An 18,803-nucleotide genomic window follows, 5' to 3' on the forward strand; every position below is an offset into this window, starting at 1 on the left:
CTCCGACAACGGCTTGCCATGTGGCGCCCGCAGACCTTGAGCCAGGCGGCTGACGCTGCGGCCCGTTGGGAAGCAGCGAGGCCCCTGGCTCGGGGAGGGGAGCACCACGCCATGGCGGTGCGCCAGGTAGGACCCGTGACGGGAGGCAGGCCCCCAAGGGCCCGCCCCCGAAGGGGATCCTGACCTGGAGAGCATGGTCCGGAGGCTGGTAAACCAGCGCCTGGCGGGACCTGGACCATGGCAGGCGGCCCCGGAGGTGGCCCACGTTGGGCCATGATCAAATACCCCAATTCGGACGTTCAGGGGGGGGGAATTTGGAATTCCGGAGGCAAGCACATTACCAGGTGAGGTGTTATAATTGTGGCCGGCTGGGTCACCATGTGTGGGAGTGTCGAGCTCTGCGCCGGGACGCACCCCGGCAGCCGAGACCAACAACTCCGCCCCGTACGGGTCGGGTTAGCCGACCCCAGACACCCCCCCGCCAGGGCCCGGGAAACTAGAATGTGCCGAGCATACAGGGCCGTGTTCGATAGTAGGGGATGGTGAAGAGCCCTCATTGACACGACAGGTCATTCATTGTGGCCAAATTGGTCCTGGTAGTTTGACGATTCGGTGCAAAATTGCCGGCGTGGGGGTAGACGCCGTAGTGGACACAGGAGCCAGCGCCACGATCATCAGCCCTGTGATCCTTAATTCGAGTGCGGACGGCTGGGATAAAATCCGGCGTCTGGAAAATTATAGTTTGCAGCTGGCTACCGGGGTAACGGCCCCCATCATAGGGCGTGGTTTTGTGACCCTCAAGTTGGGGTCGGTAAAGAGGGAGATAGAAGTTTGGGTGGCGGAGGTGTGCGACCCATGCTTAATCGGGTTAGATTTGTTGACTGCCAGCGGTTGTAAAATCGATTTGTGCTGGGGGACCCTGCAAGTGGGAGTAGAAGAGCTACCATTGGAGGGGGTGAGCATGGCCGAGAGGATGGAGCTGGAGGCTTCTGAGGCCGTGACCATCCCTCCGAGGGCAGAGGCCATAGTGCCGGCCCGATGGTCAGCTCGCCCAACATGGCAGGAGTCCTGCGGCCTGGTCGAACCGGTGGCAGCGCAGTCCATACCGGGTTTAATCGTGGGCCGCACCCTCGTGAAAACGGACGGACCGGTGGTGGCCGTCCGAGTAATTAATATTAGTGCAGAACCACGCACTATAGTAAGGGGCATGAAGGTAGCTGGCTGCACCCCAGTTAAGGAAGTCGCGGCAGTGAGGGGCAAGAATGTCCAGCCGAGCCGGCCCCAGGGGTAGCCTTCAATAAGTAGTAGGAATTGGCCCGATCCCATTTGCGAGATAGTAAACCGTAGTAGCGTAGAGTTGGAGGGTACCCAGAGGGAGGCCTTACACAAATTAATTGGATCCCATTTGGATCTCTTCTCCTTGTCCGCCGAGGATATTGGACGTACGGGCCTGGTGAAACATCAGATCCACACCGGTGAGGCCCGGCCTATTCGTGAGCCCGCCCGATGGCTCCCTAGGAGCACGAGGGAGGAAGCTGAGGAGCAGGTAGAAAAAATGCTCGATACAGGTGTCATCGAGCCCTCGGGAAGTCCTTGGATGTCACCTGTTGTGCTGGTCAAAAAGAAAGATGGGACCATGCGTTTCTGTGTGGACTATCGCCAGCTAAATAACGTGACACTCAAAGACTCATATCCCCTGCCAAGAATTGACGATACCCTCGATGCCGTTGCGGGCTCAAATTGGTTTTCAACTTTAGACCTCAAGAGTGGGTATTGGCAGGTGGAGATGGATAGGGCAGGGAAGGAGAAAACGGCATTTTCCACAGGTAAGGGGCTGTATCAGTTCACTGTGATGCCGTTTGGTTTGTGTAACGCCCCCGCCACCATTGAGACAAATGGAGCATGTACTGGGCGGCATGCCATGGCAATCATGCCTGGTGTACCTGGATGACGTCCTGGTACATGCGAAGACATTCCCCCAGGCTATAGGTAATTTGGACCAGGTGTTTAGGTGCCTCAGACAGGCAGGGCTGAAATTGAGTCCGAGCAAATGTACTTTGTTTGCAAGAGAGGTGGCCCTAATAGGTCACGTTATCGGTCACGAGGGGGTAAAAACAGACCCAGGCAAAATTACAGCGGTAGGGGAGTGGCCCGCACCACATACGAACAAGGAGGTGCGGGGATTTTTGGGACTCTGCTCCTACTACCGGCGCTTTGTGGCGAAATTTGCAGAGTTGGCCCGGCCCCTTCACCGGCTTACGGAGAAGGGGACGAGATTTAATTGGACAAGGGAGTGCCAAGAGACCTTCCTAGCATTGAAGGGGTGTTTGACATCTGCACCCATTCTAGCATACCCCACTAGTGACAGGACATTTACCCTGGACACGGATGCAAGCCAGGAAGGATAGGGCGCAGTTTTGTCTCAGACACAGGAGGGCGTGGAGAGAGTGATCGCTTGTTATAGTCGGGCCTTGAGTTGGCCCGAGCGAAATTATTGCATCACTCGCAAAGAGTTATTGGCTATGCTGGCTGCCATGAACCATTTCCACCCGTACGGAAATTTTTGGTTCGAACTGACCATTCCTCCTTGCAATGGCTCCTTCGGTTCAAGGAACCGGAGGGCCAAATTGCAAGGTGGTTGGAAAAGGTGCAGCAGTACGATTTTAATGTGACCCATAGGGCCGGGAAGGCCCATGGGAATGCCGATGCACTCTCTCGGCGTCCTTGTCTGGGGGAAAACTGTAAATTTTGTGCGAGACACGAGGAGAGGGAGCAATTGGGCGATTCTGCCCCTATCCTCGTCGTCCGTGCAACCCGGGTGAGGGCCAATTTTGCCACTAACCGCAGATGAAGAATTCGGAACATTGGCATGGAGCACGGCCCAGCGGGAGGATTCCGTTCTGGGACCAGTGTACGAATGGGTCAAATTGGGGCAAAGACCTAATGGAGAAGAGGTCACCCCCCTCGGGGCACCAACAAAGGCATATTGGGCTCAGTGGCAGACCCTGGAATTGAAAGACAACATCTTGTATCGCAAGTGGGTGGAGGTTCCCTCTGAGAGAACTTCCTGGCTGGTGATAGTTCCAAATAAATTCAAGAACACCATATTACAACAGGTGCATGGTACTCGCTCCTGCGGCCATTTGGGCAGGACAAAGACAACATCTCGGGTCCGCCGGAGGTTCTATTGGGTTAATATGGGGCGCGACATACAGGACTGGTGTCGGATATGCGATGCCTGTACTGCCAAAAAGGGACCAGCACGGAGGATGAGGGCCCCCCTTCAATTACACCAGGTGGGGGCCCCCCTTGAGCGGGTGGCTATGGATATTCTAGGACCGCTACCCCGCACCCGCCAAGGTAATATGTGCATCCTTGTTGTAATGGACTATTTCACCAAGTGGCCGGAGGCCTATGCCCTCCCCAACCAAGAAGCCGGGGTGGTAGCACAGGCCTTCGTGGAAGGATTTGTATGTAGGCATGGGATTCCACAGGAGCTGCACACTGATCAGGGTCGAAATTTTGAAAGTCAATTACTAAAAGATGTGTGCAGACTCCTGTCAATTCGGAAGACACGGACAATGCCCTTGCGGCCACAATCTGACGGGATGGTGGAACGGTTCAATCGAACATTGGTCCAACAACTGGCCTTGTTCACCACCACCCGTCAGGATGACTGGGACGAACATCTCCCGTATTTGTTAATGGCCTACCGAACCAGCCAGCACGGGGCCACCGCATGCAGTCCAGCGTTGCTTATGTATGGGCAGGAGTTGCGGGCTCCCACCAACTTGCTATGCAGTCCCGTGCCAGACACCACTGATAAACCGCCGAGGGAGGGTTATGCACGTCACCTAGAGGAAGGCATGGAGAGGGTCCATGCCTTCGGCCGCCGCCAGCTCCATCTGGCGGGGGCCAAGATGAAGCGCAGGTACGACCACCGGAGCCAGGGGAGTCAGTACGCTCCGGGGGTGAAGATTTGGTTCTTCAATCCCCGGAGGCAGAAGGGTAGGTGCCCAAAACTCACCTCTCCCTGGCAAGGCCCGGGGGTCGTCCTGTCGCAAGTCTGTGACGTGGTCGTTAAGATCAAAATGGGGCCACGAGCCCTCCCTCGGATCGTCCATGCCAACAGGATAAGACCCTACACCGGCGAGCAGGCGCCCTCGTGGATTGCCTCGGCTTTAGATGCCGAGGCAGGACCCAGTACCTCTAACGAAGGGGGCTCGTAGTGCCAGAGGACTGGGGGTGATAGGGGGAGATGCCCGATGTCGGGGGGTGGTATCTCCACCATCCCTCACGTTTCGTGGCACATGAGCTATAGTTTATGGGGTGGCGGTGAAAACCTAGCCAGGGAGGGCTTGGATAATGTTAGGGTTTATAAATGACCATAGGTAACTGGAGATTTAAGTAGCGACATCATACCTGGAGAGGGGACGTTGAGAGATTAGTTGGATAATAACAACGAGGGAGTGCATAGTGTAAGGGAAGACGGGGAGCACGAGTTTCAGAAGGGAGTAGTTCATTAGATGATGCTGTGTGTGTGTAGGAAGTGATTGAGCAGAGTATTGTGAAAGGTGTGATTGTGCATTGTATTGAATGAATGGTCCTGGAGGAAAGGAGGGTGCAAGTGCCACCAGGTATGTGGGCACCGGGTGTGCAAGTGGAATACAGGTGGCAAGTGAGAATGGTGTATGGAATGGATGGTGTGGAGTGAGTATGGTGGAATAAGTGGAGTGGAGTGTATGGTGCGAAAGGGTGAGTGGGGACAGGATGAACCCCCTCACGAGTACCCGGGCAGGGTAGTTTAAAAGTAGGTAGAGTGAGTAGGTAAATTGTGGTTGGATATTGGCATCTGTGGTGCGAGTAGTTGCACAGAAGTGTTGTGTTGGGTGCATTAGTGGAGTAAATTGGCTGGGCGTGTGGTCTGTTAGTACGAATGGTTAAATGGGCACTCCGCCACTGTTAGTCTGTCGGCCAGGTGAGGCCACAGGTAGGCTCTGGGAGCCAGTTAGAGTTCAATGGGGCCCGAGGATCCAAGGACGGACCCGGGTAGCCCGACGCCAAAGGGGGCGGTAGTGGGGTGAGAGCGCAAGAGGGCCTTCCCCAGGTAGGTTAGGGTAAGGAGCAGGTAAGCTCGGGAGACAACTGCAGTGGCGGAGGTGTGCAGGTGAGCGGACCTGCTGGGAGCACCACACGACCCAGCCCGGAAATTGTGCAAGGGCACCGGGAGTAGAATCGGGGGAGTGAGACCCCAAATTGGTGAGCACCACAGTTTGGTCAATGGGAATTGGTTCCTAGAACCACATAGTGTAAATGGCCAATGGTTTGGCAGGGAAAGACCCCGGGTAGTGTAAAGTGTGTTAACGTCATTTAGAAGGTAGTTAGGATTGAAAGTCTCTTCGCACCATCCGCATCCACTCACCAAGGTGACAGGACTCCACACAACCGGTTTGTGCAAATGTCTGGTATGTAAGACGCATCATGACGTGGGGTGACATTGTTTATATTCCATCTCTTCCTCCTTAGGAGGGATTGATGATAAATTGATTGATGGCAAATTTGGTTATAGGGATTGTTGACGAATTTGGATTAGGGGAGATATGGGGAAGACAGGACGTTAGCGACGGATTTGTAAATTGTGTAAATACGGGGTAAGGGCACGGGTAGATTAGGTAACAGGGGGGGAACGTACGGTAGGGATGAGCTTTCTCGGCTCGCTCTCCTGCGCACCTCACCTCTGCATTACCTTGTGTTGATGTGTACTCTTGCGCCCTTGCACCCCGCTAATCCTGCTTTGTCTTCCTTCCCCACTCATGGACCGTGGTCTTTGTGTGCCGAGGGGAAAGTGTGCAGGTGTCGCAGTTGTGTGCCCGCGCCCTCGCTGCTGCCTGCCTGGACCGGTACCCCACTTATGGACCACACGTTGTTGTGGCCGAGCACCACTGTATGGACCACAGGTCTGTAGCCAAGCACCACATTCATGGACCCCACCTTTTGGGACCTGGCACCTCTGCTGGGGACCGGCCATTGTGGCCAGTGGAGATCTTGCTTGCGGACCACGGTTGAAGTGGCACCTAAGCCATGCAGGTGGACCACCCTTAGTTGGCCACTGCTGGCCATAATTAAAAGAGGACACGTTTTGTGCCTTTTGTTTTTTTATTACTAAATAGGCAGCAAGCAAGAAAACATCAAGAACCAGCGGCCAGGCAGAGAAGATGTCGCAAGGCATCGTTATTATTATTTGAAATGTATGACTGTGCACCGGATGGTGCTTTTGTGCATATTGGTGCTTTGGTGCTTTTTGCATATTGGTGCTTATTGGTGCTTATTGGTGCTTATTGGTGCTGGTGGTATCGGTGCAGTGCAGTGTATGCCTTTCCTCTTTTCAAAAGTTCTTCTTTTGTTTCACAAAAGACAGGTCCTGGGTTCGCGTGTAAATACCAAATCGTAGTCCTTGTAAATAATGCTCCCCACCGTCAATGTGTAGTTTCAAAATAATTCAGTAATTAGGTTATTCTGGGGGCGTGAGTCTGATAGATAGAATGCAACGCAGCAGGCGGGACATACTTAGTTGTTTTAAAATGTCATACTCAGGGTGAAGTTAATAGTAGAGGGTTACCACACCTGAGTGTCACACTAAGTTAAAGTTCTTTCGGGCCGGAACGGCCCTAGAGGTAATGAGGGTGCAGTGTTGCGGTTTTTAGAACCCTCCACTTTGTAAATATTTGTAATAATCCCTTATAAATAATCCCCTGTAAATATTCCCATTTTTGTGTAAAGGTCAAAGGTCGCACCCTAGTTAGGTCATATTGCAACACGTAGGACACATGGAAACCTCTTTAGATATCTCCTTAGTATGCGTTCTAGTTAAGGATCTGTTCCCAATAGTTTGACTCTGCGTTTGCATTATTAAATAAGAGTGGGCCCCAAAGTTCCTTTCAACATCAGTGTGAGTGGTCTTCTATCCCGCAAGCCGCCATAAGCCACGCGGCCGAGTTGGAGAAGAAGGGGGAGGAGCGCCAGGAACGAAGGCATGGCCCCTCAACGCACCATTAAGGGGCGGACCGGTGAGCGCTCGCGACCAATCAGGGCCGAGGCAAGCTCACCGATGGGTGTATCCAAAAGGCAAGCGGCTTAATAAGCGAGTGGCCAATATATGCGGCCGCGTGGGACTACTTGAAGAGATGTGCCTGGGAGAGCCAAGGAGACGAACGAGCAGATGAGCGCACATATGCCGTATGCAGTGTACCAGCTTCCCCCCGCTATATAATTGTCCGGCCGCGTTCAACTGCACGCGGAGCTGTTGCCAGGTTTCGTCTTGAAACCAAAGCGTGGACCGGAGCGCAAGCTTGGAGCGGGACCTCGACACCTGTGCCATCTGCCGGACCTTCCTTCCCTGCCATCAGCATAAACCTTCTCTTCCTTCCCACCACCAGCACCTTTTAGTGTAAGTGTGTTTGTTCTGTCCTGGGCGTGTTATATAAGAGTGTAGAAGGATTGCCCTGTGTCCTTTTATTTCCTCTGCTTGTACATTCTACCTTCTTTCATTTCCTCTTCGGGGTTCGTGTACGTAATAAATAAATATTTGTTCTTCTTTCACTTTGGTTTCCTCTCATCCAATCGCTTTCGTCCTGTCCCCAATTGAATACCTGTGACACGATATAGGAACCGCTTAGAATCGGGTTTAGACTGCCGCTAACGGCTCAAGCTTCGGATTGCTAAAACCGCTCGGCAATATTCCTTCTTGTCCGTGGCTCGGGCAGGAGTATCGCCCTGCTTCCGACCGGAAGGAGCGCGATATCTTCTAAAGGACCGGGAGAATCGGCCAGTGTAAAAGACAAGGGAATTAACCCCCCCTTTTGGTAAGGGGAGCGCCGACCCCGGATCCGCAATAATATTGTCCTTGTATCTTGACGTGAAGGTAACCTCCAACGTGACCATGCACGTTATCATTTTCAAAAATTGCATATGTATATGATAAAGATATGTGTTGTGAAGAAATTTGATTTAAATGCCAGAAATTGAGCATTTACCATTGGTTTTCAAAATTTTAAGATGTCAAACCAACTTAGCATCTTTCAGCTAAAATTGCATATTTCATCGATATTTCTGACATTTTACCTTTTGCTTTTTTTCATCGTTTGTGAATAATGACAACATAATTACAATAACATCACTTTGAATATATCAATAATAATATCACTTATCACCTCATAGTGTCGGTCCTGTCTAAAATCTGGAAAATGGGCAAGTCAAGGCCTAACATGATATACCTGGTAATTAGTTACACTAACACATATAAAATACAAATCTTAACTCGACAGTTTATAGAACACGTTACCCTGCGCAGTGTTCAAGTCTATACTTCAATTTTAATATAATAACGATTTTAAAGATGATTTTAAAATGCAGAAGTTTAGCGCTATTGAAGTAGTCTTATTGCACCACACTATTTAACATGTCCAAGTATTGCTAAACTGGAGGTTTTTACAGGTATTTAGTAGGCGATTTGTGTTCTACAGTGTTCAAGTATATAACTCAATTTAAATAAAATAAAGATTGAAAAAGTCTATAAAAATTAATTCCGGGTTTTACCTCTGTTTTACACAGTCTATGACATCACCTTATCAAGCACGTTACATTAGTTATTCATGCCTGTTGTTTGTCTCCTTCATGACTCCTTAAAACACTAGGTTTCCTCTTTGGAATGATTTTCAATTCTGTTTGAGTACCCAACAGGTACACAGGGTAAAAAATATTATCTCACTCCTGTCTACGCATGCACCATCAGGACAAATTCAAAGACACAGTACGGTAAAAAGAAAGACTTGTCTTCCTATTAATATTCCGATTCATGTTCCATATGGTATGAACCACCTTTAGAGGCCATTTTTCCCTGCAGAGCAGAGGTTGGTCCTTTTTCAGGCACCCTGGTCCCATTTTTGAAGGAATGTTTTATGGCCGAATGCCCTTCCTGCCGCCAACCTTGTTGGTTACCTCTTACAACATACAGGGAATTACCAGTGAACTGGTACTCGATTTGCCGACCTCGGAAGGATGACAGGCTGATTCAACCCCCCCGGCGTTAATTCAGTGATTGACCGGGATTTGAACGCAGGATCCTAGGATCCCTAGCCAGTACCCTAACCGCTAAGCCAACACCAGGCTTCATGTTCCATATGGTATATAACATTCAATTTAAACACGTTGTGACTCGATCTTAAACTGCTGATCATAAACTGATGACAGATATACGGACACAAACCAACTGCTTAACCCTGTTTTTCGCTTCATGTGCGCAGGATATTTGTGCTTTGTCAAAGTATGAAGGATAGTCTAAAAGTTTTCCCCCTGAGCATGATGTGAAACAGCCTCCGATGTTCGAAACATCTACTTAGCAGTATGAACAGAGATGGACCTGCCTTTTTCTATATTAAGGACTTTAAAACTAGTAATGGGCGTCCACATCCATGCTTGACCACGTTGTGGAACGTCGGCCCAGATCCTTGTGCGAATGAGATGAGAAAGACTTCTGAAATTCCAGTTAACACAAGGTTCAGGATAATATTTTAGTGCTTATTGGTTCACGAGTTATCAAGTGTCCACTATATTCGTCATGTGTGTGCGTTTGTCTGTGTGTGTGTGTGTGTGTGTGTGTGTGTGTGTGTGTGTGTGTGTGTGTGTGTGTGTGTGTGTGTGTGTGTGTGTGTGTGTGTGTGTGTGTGTGTCTGTCCACAGCATAACTACCCGATGATATCATCCGATCTTGATGAAACTTGGGTGGGAGCTTGATATCATGATCTAGTTGTGTCCTGCCTAGAGTGGGCGTATTGCGCCCATTGTAGGCGGAGCCACGCCCGAAAAAGATGTCTTTTTAGGGTGTAATCGAGTTCAAGCTACATCTTCTCCGAGGGAGTTCGTGGAGTCTGAAAGGGGTTTCGATATTTGGTTAGGCCAATGGCATGTGTCTAGCCTCACGGAGCTCGATTTTTCATTTTATTATTACTTTTTTTTTTTTTCCTTTTTTTTTCTTCATTTTTCACCGAATTTTCGGTGTTGTGTAGCTAACTAACCTCATAACTGATTATACATCATTTTCTATCTCATTTCAAGGTCAGTAACCTTCGTTTTGACATTTCCGGGCCTGGCCTGTCCAGGCCTGTTTCGGTCCGTCCTGGCAGTGAATACCGCTCGCTCGTGAACCATCGTCGTGTCCTGACTTGTTATCTTCTATGATGTCCACACATACATGAGCATGGATATCATATGGTAGTAGGCCTTCAACATTTTCAAACAATTTGAATTCCACATGCAAGTATTGTTCAACAAGCTGGTAAATTGTTTCCCAAACATTCCTGGAAAATTGTGGGAAATTGATTCCGAATTCCCACCTACTCCCATTTTTTGGGGTTCGGGCTTGGAAATTTGGGCTGTAAAAATTTGGGCTCGAACCATCTCTCATGGCAAGTGTGGATGTGCTTGCGCTTGTGCAGTGTGGTCTGTGCACCTCCTTTCCCAACACGAAGGAAAGACTCATCAATTTGTATTTTATGGCCTTCAAAGCCATCCCTCAACCAAGCTGACTAAATAAGAAATGTGAGCAATGGTAAAAACTAGCTTCAAACAAAGGCCCATGATGATCAGAGGGAAATTGCAAACGACATTCAAAAAAAATCCGTTTTCTGCAGGCATGGGTTGCAGTACTCTTACATAGCACAGCGTGTTCCTCGTTTGCTTAGCATGTGGGCACAGGGTGATCCTAACGTACAGTGAGTGTTTCACGGAGCAAGAATAAACGGAACAGGGTGTTTCATGCAGCAGCAATTGATTTGATTTCATTTCTTTCTTTGCATGGATAGGAATTTCAACTGCGCTTGCAAGTTCCGTCTTGAAAAAGACAATCAATCTCACGCAAAATCCAGTGATCTTTACATGACGCTGAATTGCCTGTATTTTTAAATGCTCTTGCGCTTTGTTTTGCTGTCATAAGTCTTATCCATGGTTTAAGTTCTACCAGTATGGAGCTCCATCACCCATGTATATAGGAATAAGTAAAAGGACTAAGCGTGCATGCACCCTGTAGTTGGCCTTACCTACAGTGCAAGTGGCGAGCAGCCAAAACGAAGGCCAACTGGTCATTTTCTCGCAAGACCTCTTGAGCAAGTCCAACGAGTCCCCAACAATCCAGCATCCCCCTGGTTTCTTGGAGCTGCCTCCGTAACTCCGCCAGGCGGCATCTTTCGCTGCACTCTGCCGCAGTCAGCAGTGAAGCACGGCGTTCTCCCAACGCTATTAACAGAGCGTCGATGCCATCGGAGACCACCTCCCGTGCACGTTGACCCTTTATCTGAGAAAGGCAAAGGGATCTTAAGAACAGATACCGTCAGATCTTTGATGGGGGCACCTGACGGGTTGTACTCACCTCCGTTTCCTCAATAACCTTTTCAATAGATGCAATGGCTTCTTTGACTTCATCTTCTTTCCCTATGAGATGAGCAACACTTCGTGACAACTTGTCCTAAGAAATAAAAAGGCAAATATTTTAGACGACAGCAACTCAGGACCTCCCAGACACTGAAACATTTCTTATATTCCGCATTCGCTGCTGTTGTTACTATTTGGCTACGGCTAAATAATAGCTTAATCACTGGCAGACCGACTGCAGTAAAACTATGTCACATCGCAGTTGTTGTTTAGCAATGGAATCGTGTCTAACCCTGATAGTACGGTGAGCGTTAAGCAGTGACAGCAGGCGGTGTGTGCTGTGTTCTCCTGAATTCCGACAGAGTGGGCACAGTGGGCGCCGGCATGGCTCACAATACAAGCTGAGCCGCTCGCCATCGTGGTCTGGACATGTCACAACCTGCCAAATGCAGTATAGTGCCAATTAGTACCGTGCATTGCTTTTCAACATGCTGTTAAAGTGTGAAAGCAAAAATCACTGTTCTATCTCCAAAGCAGTAATTACAATTAAAATGTTCAAAATAGAAAGGAAAGTTGGAGAACTTAGAAAAACATTGTTTATAATGACTGTACTGTAATAGCAGATCAGTATAAAACGCTATTAATATGTGAAAACATTTGGTTGCAGTATCTTCAGAAAGTATTCACTCCCCTTGACTTTTTCACATTTTGTTGTTACAGCCTGAATTTGAAATGTCTTAAATTGACATTTTTTGTCACTGATCGACACATAATATCCTGTAATGTCAAAGTGGAATTTTTTTTTTTATTGAAATTTTTAACAATTAATTACAAAATGAAATTCAGAAATATCTAATTTACATAAGTATTGTTACGTTTGTGGGGGGTAGCGATAACTTAGTTCAGGTAGAGTGTATAGATTAGTGTGCTCCGACTGTCGTGAAGAAGAAGAACCACCTCAATGTTCCATAAGTAGGGAAATTCGTGTAGACCGGATGTCAGGTAAGCTTGTATCGTCGTCCCCATCATGAGGGGTGGGGCATGTTAATTAGCGAGGGATTATGGGTAAATTAATCCCGTGTGTCATTGCCTCTGTAATTTATTGCTCTGTTCCTTATGCCACTGCACTAGACACCTAGCCAGAATCGCGTATTTAAATACACTAATTAATAAAAACTAACTGGAAGCCAGGCATGAAGCACTACCGCTGATTACACCGACTTGGTAAGCGCACAGGACAGGCAGCTCCGTGGAGACACACCCAAAAAGCGGTGATTGGGCGGGGGTTTTGATTGACAGAAAGCACTGGTAAGATGGAACTCGCTGATTGGTAAAGCAGGACAGATGACGTCAAAACCTGGATGATAAAGGAATGCGCTGGTGGACATTTTCTCTCTTCCTTGGGCTGCTGAGTGCTGACCCTGGATCCATAGTGGACTGTTGCGCTTTGCTCTCTTACACGGGGAGGCTTCATCGTGGGCGGCCGTGTTCCGGCATCTTGCTGGTGGTCGTGAGGAGGAAGAGCTGCGGTTTTCCAAGCAAGAGCGATGAGTGGACTAGCGCAGCCTGCTCGCTGCAGTACGACGAGGCTAGGAGTGAGCGGAAGCGCGGTGAGGCCTAGCCCGTGCGAATGAGCACATTTTCCCCGCCAAGGCCTCAGACTATTGTTGACTATTCTTGACGAGATACACCAGTGATTGGAGATAAGTGCCATAAATAACACATATATTTTCAATTATTTTTCCCTTTCGTCTGTATTTGGATCTGAGTGTGGGGACGTCCCAATTTAGGATTTTATTTACCATGCATTATTTTGTATTACTGGCATTCCTTTTAATAAAGCCGGCATTTATTTTTGTGCAGTACGTCCTGAGTCGGCTCGCATTAATTATTACAGAGTGAAGACTGCCAGTGGGATCCGTGACGGTAAGTGCTCCGGCTTCTCCACCACTTGCCCCCACGCGTATTCTCCGCTATATCTTGACTGAATGCCTTGGAGTTAAAGCCCGTTTGGAAATCCGTTTCCTTGGAAGATTTCAATCACCAGGAACACGACAGTATTTAAGCCCCTGAGTCAATACATCGTAGAAGCACCTTTGGCAGCGATTACAGCTTCGAGTCTTCTTGAGTATGTGTGTATCAGCTTTGCACATCTGGATTTGGGGAGTTTTCCCCATTCTTCCTTGCAGATTTTTTCAAGCTCTGCCAAGTTGGATGGGGAGCGTCGGTGAACAGCAATCTTCAAGTCTTTCCACAGATTCTCAATGGGATTCAAGTCTGGGCTTTGGCTGGGCCACTCAAGGGCTTTCATGTTCTTGTTCTGAAGCCATTCCAGTGTTGCTTTGGCTGTATGCTTGGGGTCATTGTCCTGTTGGAATGTAAATCTTCGACACAGTCTAAGGGCTTTTGCACTCTGAAGCAGGTTCTCCTCAATGATTCATCTGTATTTGGCTCCATTCATTGTTCCCTTGATTCTTACAAGTCTCCCAGTCCCTGCCACTGAAAAGCATCCCCATAGCATGATGCTTCCACCATCATGCTTCACGGTCGGGATGGTGTTATATGGGTGATGACCGATGAGTTGTGCTTGGTTTCCGCCAGACGTAACACTTTGCATTCAGGCCAAAGAGTTGAATTTTCTTCTCATCAGACCACAGAATAATTTGCCCCATGCTCTCACTCAGTCTTTCACGTGCCTTTTTGCAAACTCCAGGTGTGTTGTCATGTACCTTTTTTCAGAAGTGGCTTCCGTCCGACCACTCTCCCATAAAGCCTATAATTGTGAAGTCCTGCAGAGACTATCTTCCTTCCAATAGGTTCTCCTATCTCAGCCAATGAACTCTCTAGCTCTGTCAGATTCGTCATTGGGTTCTTGGTCACCTCCCTGACCAAGGTCCTTCTTGCCCAGTTGCTCAGTTTGGTCGGACAGCCAGCTCTAGGAAGAGTTTGAGCAGCTCCATATTCTTTCTGTTTCCTAATGATGGAGCTCACTGTGTGTGCTCTTGGGAACGTTCAACACTCTAGAAATTGTTTTATGCACTTCCTTAGATCTATGCCTTTTGTCTAAAATCAAATTTGTCTACTATATCTATGTCGACAATTCTATCTGAGTTCTACGGACAGTTCCTTGGACTTTATGGTGGAGTTTCTGCTCTGACATGCACTGTTCAGACACATAAACAAATGGCTAAGAAGAAGTCAGTTCAACTGGGATGGAGCACAATTCATTATTAATGCTCAATACCAAGGACACTACACCAATGGCTTTAAAAAGATAGCAGGACTGAGTCAATCGGACAAGTATAGATTCTGCAAGGTAGAAACACGAGCACGAGCCACCTCCTATCAGGATGTAAAAAAAACCTCATGTCAGAGCAGCTCTACACCCAAAGGTACAACAATGTATGTAGAGTAATCTACTGGGACATCTTCAGAAATTTCAATATCCCAGTTCCACAAAACTTGTGGAAACATGAACCAAAAAAGCCATCATTGAAAACAAGGACATAATGCTCACGTATGACCTGATGATTCCATCCATTGTGAACATAGAAAACAAAGCACTACGACCAGACATAGTGCTCAGGAACAAAATGGAAAAGATGTTGGAACCCATCTGTGGATCGGTCCCATCGGCCGATGGGTCTGACCCGTTTGCGGATCCGCAGATGGGCGACCCATCTGTGGATCCGCAAACGGGTCAGACCCATCGCTGAGGGCCTCATAGAATCACATAGGGCCTCATAGAATCACACTGAGGGCCTCAAAGAATCACATAATGCGTTATTGTGTTTATATAATTGACAATGCCCCGATTACGAAGCCACACCTTCATCTTTAGCTTTGGGGTGATTAAGGCATGCCAGGAATTGCTATATAAACAATGGAGAGCTGAGTCTGCCAGTGCCACCAGCGAAGTAGACCAGCGTTTTTAAATGGAGCGACATTATCTTATTTTTATCTTATCGACAAACGGTTATCGACAAACCACATGTCACGGACTGCTTTATAAACATTTATGACATCAATTGCTTATTTTTAGGTTCAAATAAACATACTCATCCACCATTGATGCATACACATTCCTTCAAGGTGAACAACACATCCGCAGATGGCGCAGACCCATCGGCCGATGGGTCTGCATTGTCATTTCTCGTGCATCCACAGATGGGTCGCCCATCTGCGGATCCGCAAACGGGTCAGACCCATCGGCCGATGGGACCGATCCACAGATGGGTTCCAACAAAGACACCATTGCCGATTGATATTTCAGTACCCAGCGGTTTTGGCCTAAATAATGCAGAAATCAAGAAAATGACCAGATACCAAGACCTCAAGAATGAAGTGAAAGGATCCTCACATAATAAATAAAGAAGAACCTCACAGAGATCTTAAAAAGCAGCACTGGGAACATCACCACAAACTAACTACTGTTGGAGGCTGCACGGGGCTCAGCGACGATCCTGAATAGAGCCCTTGGAGCAAAATTCTGAGAGCAACAAAACTTCACAACAATCCTTCACCCAAACGGGGGTAGATCATTTTAGTCCTGGGAGGACTCTATTCCACCTTCTAAAACCCAAATTATGGAGATAACAACCAACGACACATATACATACCCACACACACACACACACACACACACACACACACACACACACACACACACACACACACACACACACACACACACACACACACACACACACACACACACACACACACACACACACACACACACACACACACACACACACACACACACACACACACACACACACACACACACACACACACACACACACACACACACACCATATTGCCTTATTTTTTATTTAATATAGTAAGATGCACTTGATCACCATCAGTCAGATCCACAAAGTGTATTTTGTGACCTTATAAAAACCGAACTTTTCGCACTTATTAGCACCTCACACTTATTTAATTTAACCACTTCCTAACTTGGACGTCAGCACTAGAAACCTTTATACTTGCTTCGGCCTTCGGCAGTTATCCTCCTTAAATGATGTAATTTTATCTCTTCTAAAAGTAATGATGTTTCTTTCTACCTTCTGTAAGAATGAGTCCCCACCGTGCAATCCTCATATGCCAATCGTGCTTTTCCCGCATATACTTAAGTAACGCAGGTGTAAAATTGCCAGCGTCCCATCGTTTTTGCCACATTACTGGTTCAAATGTGACTGGTTGTGCAAATGTGATTGCAGTTTCTTTTCTCACGTGAACTCTGGAATCTGACTCAGAGGTTTCTTACTGTCCTTTGTCATCCTCAGTGTCACCTGTGGGTTTTTTCTCCATCGTTTAGTGTGTTACACAAAGTAATATTGTCTAACTGGCTTCGTGTCGTAACTAACTGGAATGGAAACTGGATTAGTGATAGGAAGCAAACAGTGGTTGTGAATGGGAGGTTGTCTTGCTCGCAGGATGTAAGTGGTGGGTTACCCATAGACTTACATCCACCAACTCGACTGCGTGCTCCGATTCAGCGCGTACAAATCAGATGGCCACATTAGAAAGCTTGTCCGCCATCACAATTCCGGGCAACCGAGCTCCCAGTGAGCTCGGAGAACTCTGATGGGCCTGGATGAGTTTTCACGTGAAAACTCCTTGGAAAGTCTTTCCCCCTAATCCACTATTTCTACATTATTAACTCAGTGTCCCTGCCTTCTTCAGTATTGCATGTATTTACATTCTCTGTAAAATAGAACCTGAGTCTGAAAAAAACCAAAAAAAAACCCCTGAGCTCCTCACCACATACAAGGCTTTCATCCGCAGCTCAATGGAATACTGCTCCCCCCTCTGGGCCGGTGCTCCTGCCTCACACCTAGCTCGGCTTCACGCTGTTGAGGCCAAAGCTTTCAGAATCATTGGAATCTCCCGCCATAAAGCTAACTCCGAGGGCCTTTCACTTACTCAGCGTAGGCAGGTTGGTGGTCTTTCTGTCTTCTCCCGACTCCTTTCTGGCCTTGCTCCCCCAGCTCTCTCTGTGCTCTGTCCCCCAAATATTCCTACAGGTCACACAAGATCTGCCTGCAACCCTCTTTGGTGAAACTGCCAAAATCAAGACTCTCTATTCACCTTCACTCTTTCATGCCTCTTTACTCCCACCTCTGGAACAAACTCCCTCACTCTCTTCAATCCCACTCCTCCCTCCAGGTCTTTAAAACAGCTGTTCACCACCATCTCTTATCTTTCCCCATCCAAAACCTGGATCTTTTCTACCCCCGCTAATTCACCCGGATCCACTTTTTTGAAATAACAACTTCTTTCCTGGAAGTCCGAGCTGTGTCCGTGTGTTTTTTACCTCTACCACCCCTACCCACCCCCCTTCCCACGCCTCCTCCTCACAAGCCCTCTCCCTCCCACAGATCTCCTGATGTCCCTGCTCTCCATCTTGTTCTCTTGCTCCCTTTATCATGTTCTATGTGTCAGTTTGTCTTTTTGTGATCAATGTTAGCTCTTACAAGAGCCTCGATCTTGTATAAATAAATAAAATTTTAAAAATCTTTATTATTTGTAAGACGCAGTAGTGGGAATGAAGGAAATTTTTGAAGTTAATTTAATGATGGGTATCATTGAATCCAATAAACCTGTGATTCCCAGTTATTTTCAGTGATTCCCTGTGAAATTCTCAATGTAAATTACGTGACATCACACTCAATTTGAGGTAGAAATTATAAGTTAACTAGCCGAATGCACCCGGCGTTGTCTGGGTTGTTTTTTAATGAATTTACTACTACTAGGGCATGCCCGTACGTGGGTGCCCGTTCCTTGCCAAAAAAAAAAAAAAACGCTACCCGTACGCTCTACCCCGCCCGTACGCCCGTACGCCCGTAAACAAAAAAAACAACGCTCTTCGCTTCCGCCCTTCGCTCTGACTGAATTGGGAGAAATAATGCGCATAAGAAATCGAGAAATTATTATTTTCTCCGGAAGAAATCGAATTACGAACCGTAATGGCGCACGCGCTCGGCTCGGCTCGCTCTCACATCGGCCACGCCTACGCAACAACGCGTTCTGTGATTGGCTGCCGGAAGTGCAGTCTTCACTGTCCGGAAGGTCGCAAATCGCAGTTACGATGAATCGCAAATTAGTTTTAATTAGTTTTAAAACATAGTTTAACGGCAACATAGTTTTCCAACGTGAAATAAATGAATACGCTCTCAAATGTGCCGTCCGAGGCAGAGTCTGTTCGCCACGTTCGGCACACTTGATAGCTCGCTGCTCTCTGATTGGTTGAATCGTTTTTTGGACATAGCTCGGTAACTACTTCTCCGATTAATATGAAACCTTGAAAAGGCACATCCTCGGGTCCCCAGCAATATACCTGGCAAGTTTCAAGTATATCGGACCCGTGGTTG

The 18,803-nt window shown here is 47.8% G+C and overlaps 1 protein-coding gene across 1 annotated transcript in view; it reads right to left on the reverse strand.

Annotated features, from left to right (window-relative positions):
* Positions 1-18,803, reverse strand: part of LOC137436340 (E3 ubiquitin-protein ligase Trim36-like) — a 98,476-nt gene that overhangs the window by 28,972 nt on the left and 50,701 nt on the right. Inside the window, exons 6-8 of the mRNA XM_078765935.1 lie at positions 11,717-11,863; positions 11,423-11,518; positions 11,094-11,347 (exon numbers count right to left, since the gene is read on the reverse strand). Of these exons, the coding sequence (XP_078622061.1) occupies positions 11,094-11,347; positions 11,423-11,518; positions 11,717-11,863 (497 nt within the window). The remainder of the gene's footprint in view (positions 1-11,093; positions 11,348-11,422; positions 11,519-11,716; positions 11,864-18,803) is intronic.

Source organism: Myxine glutinosa, chromosome 11, assembly GCF_964187855.1.
Source record: "Myxine glutinosa chromosome 11, kmMyxGlut1.1, whole genome shotgun sequence".
Classification (NCBI taxonomy): Eukaryota; Metazoa; Chordata; class Myxini; order Myxiniformes; family Myxinidae; genus Myxine; species Myxine glutinosa.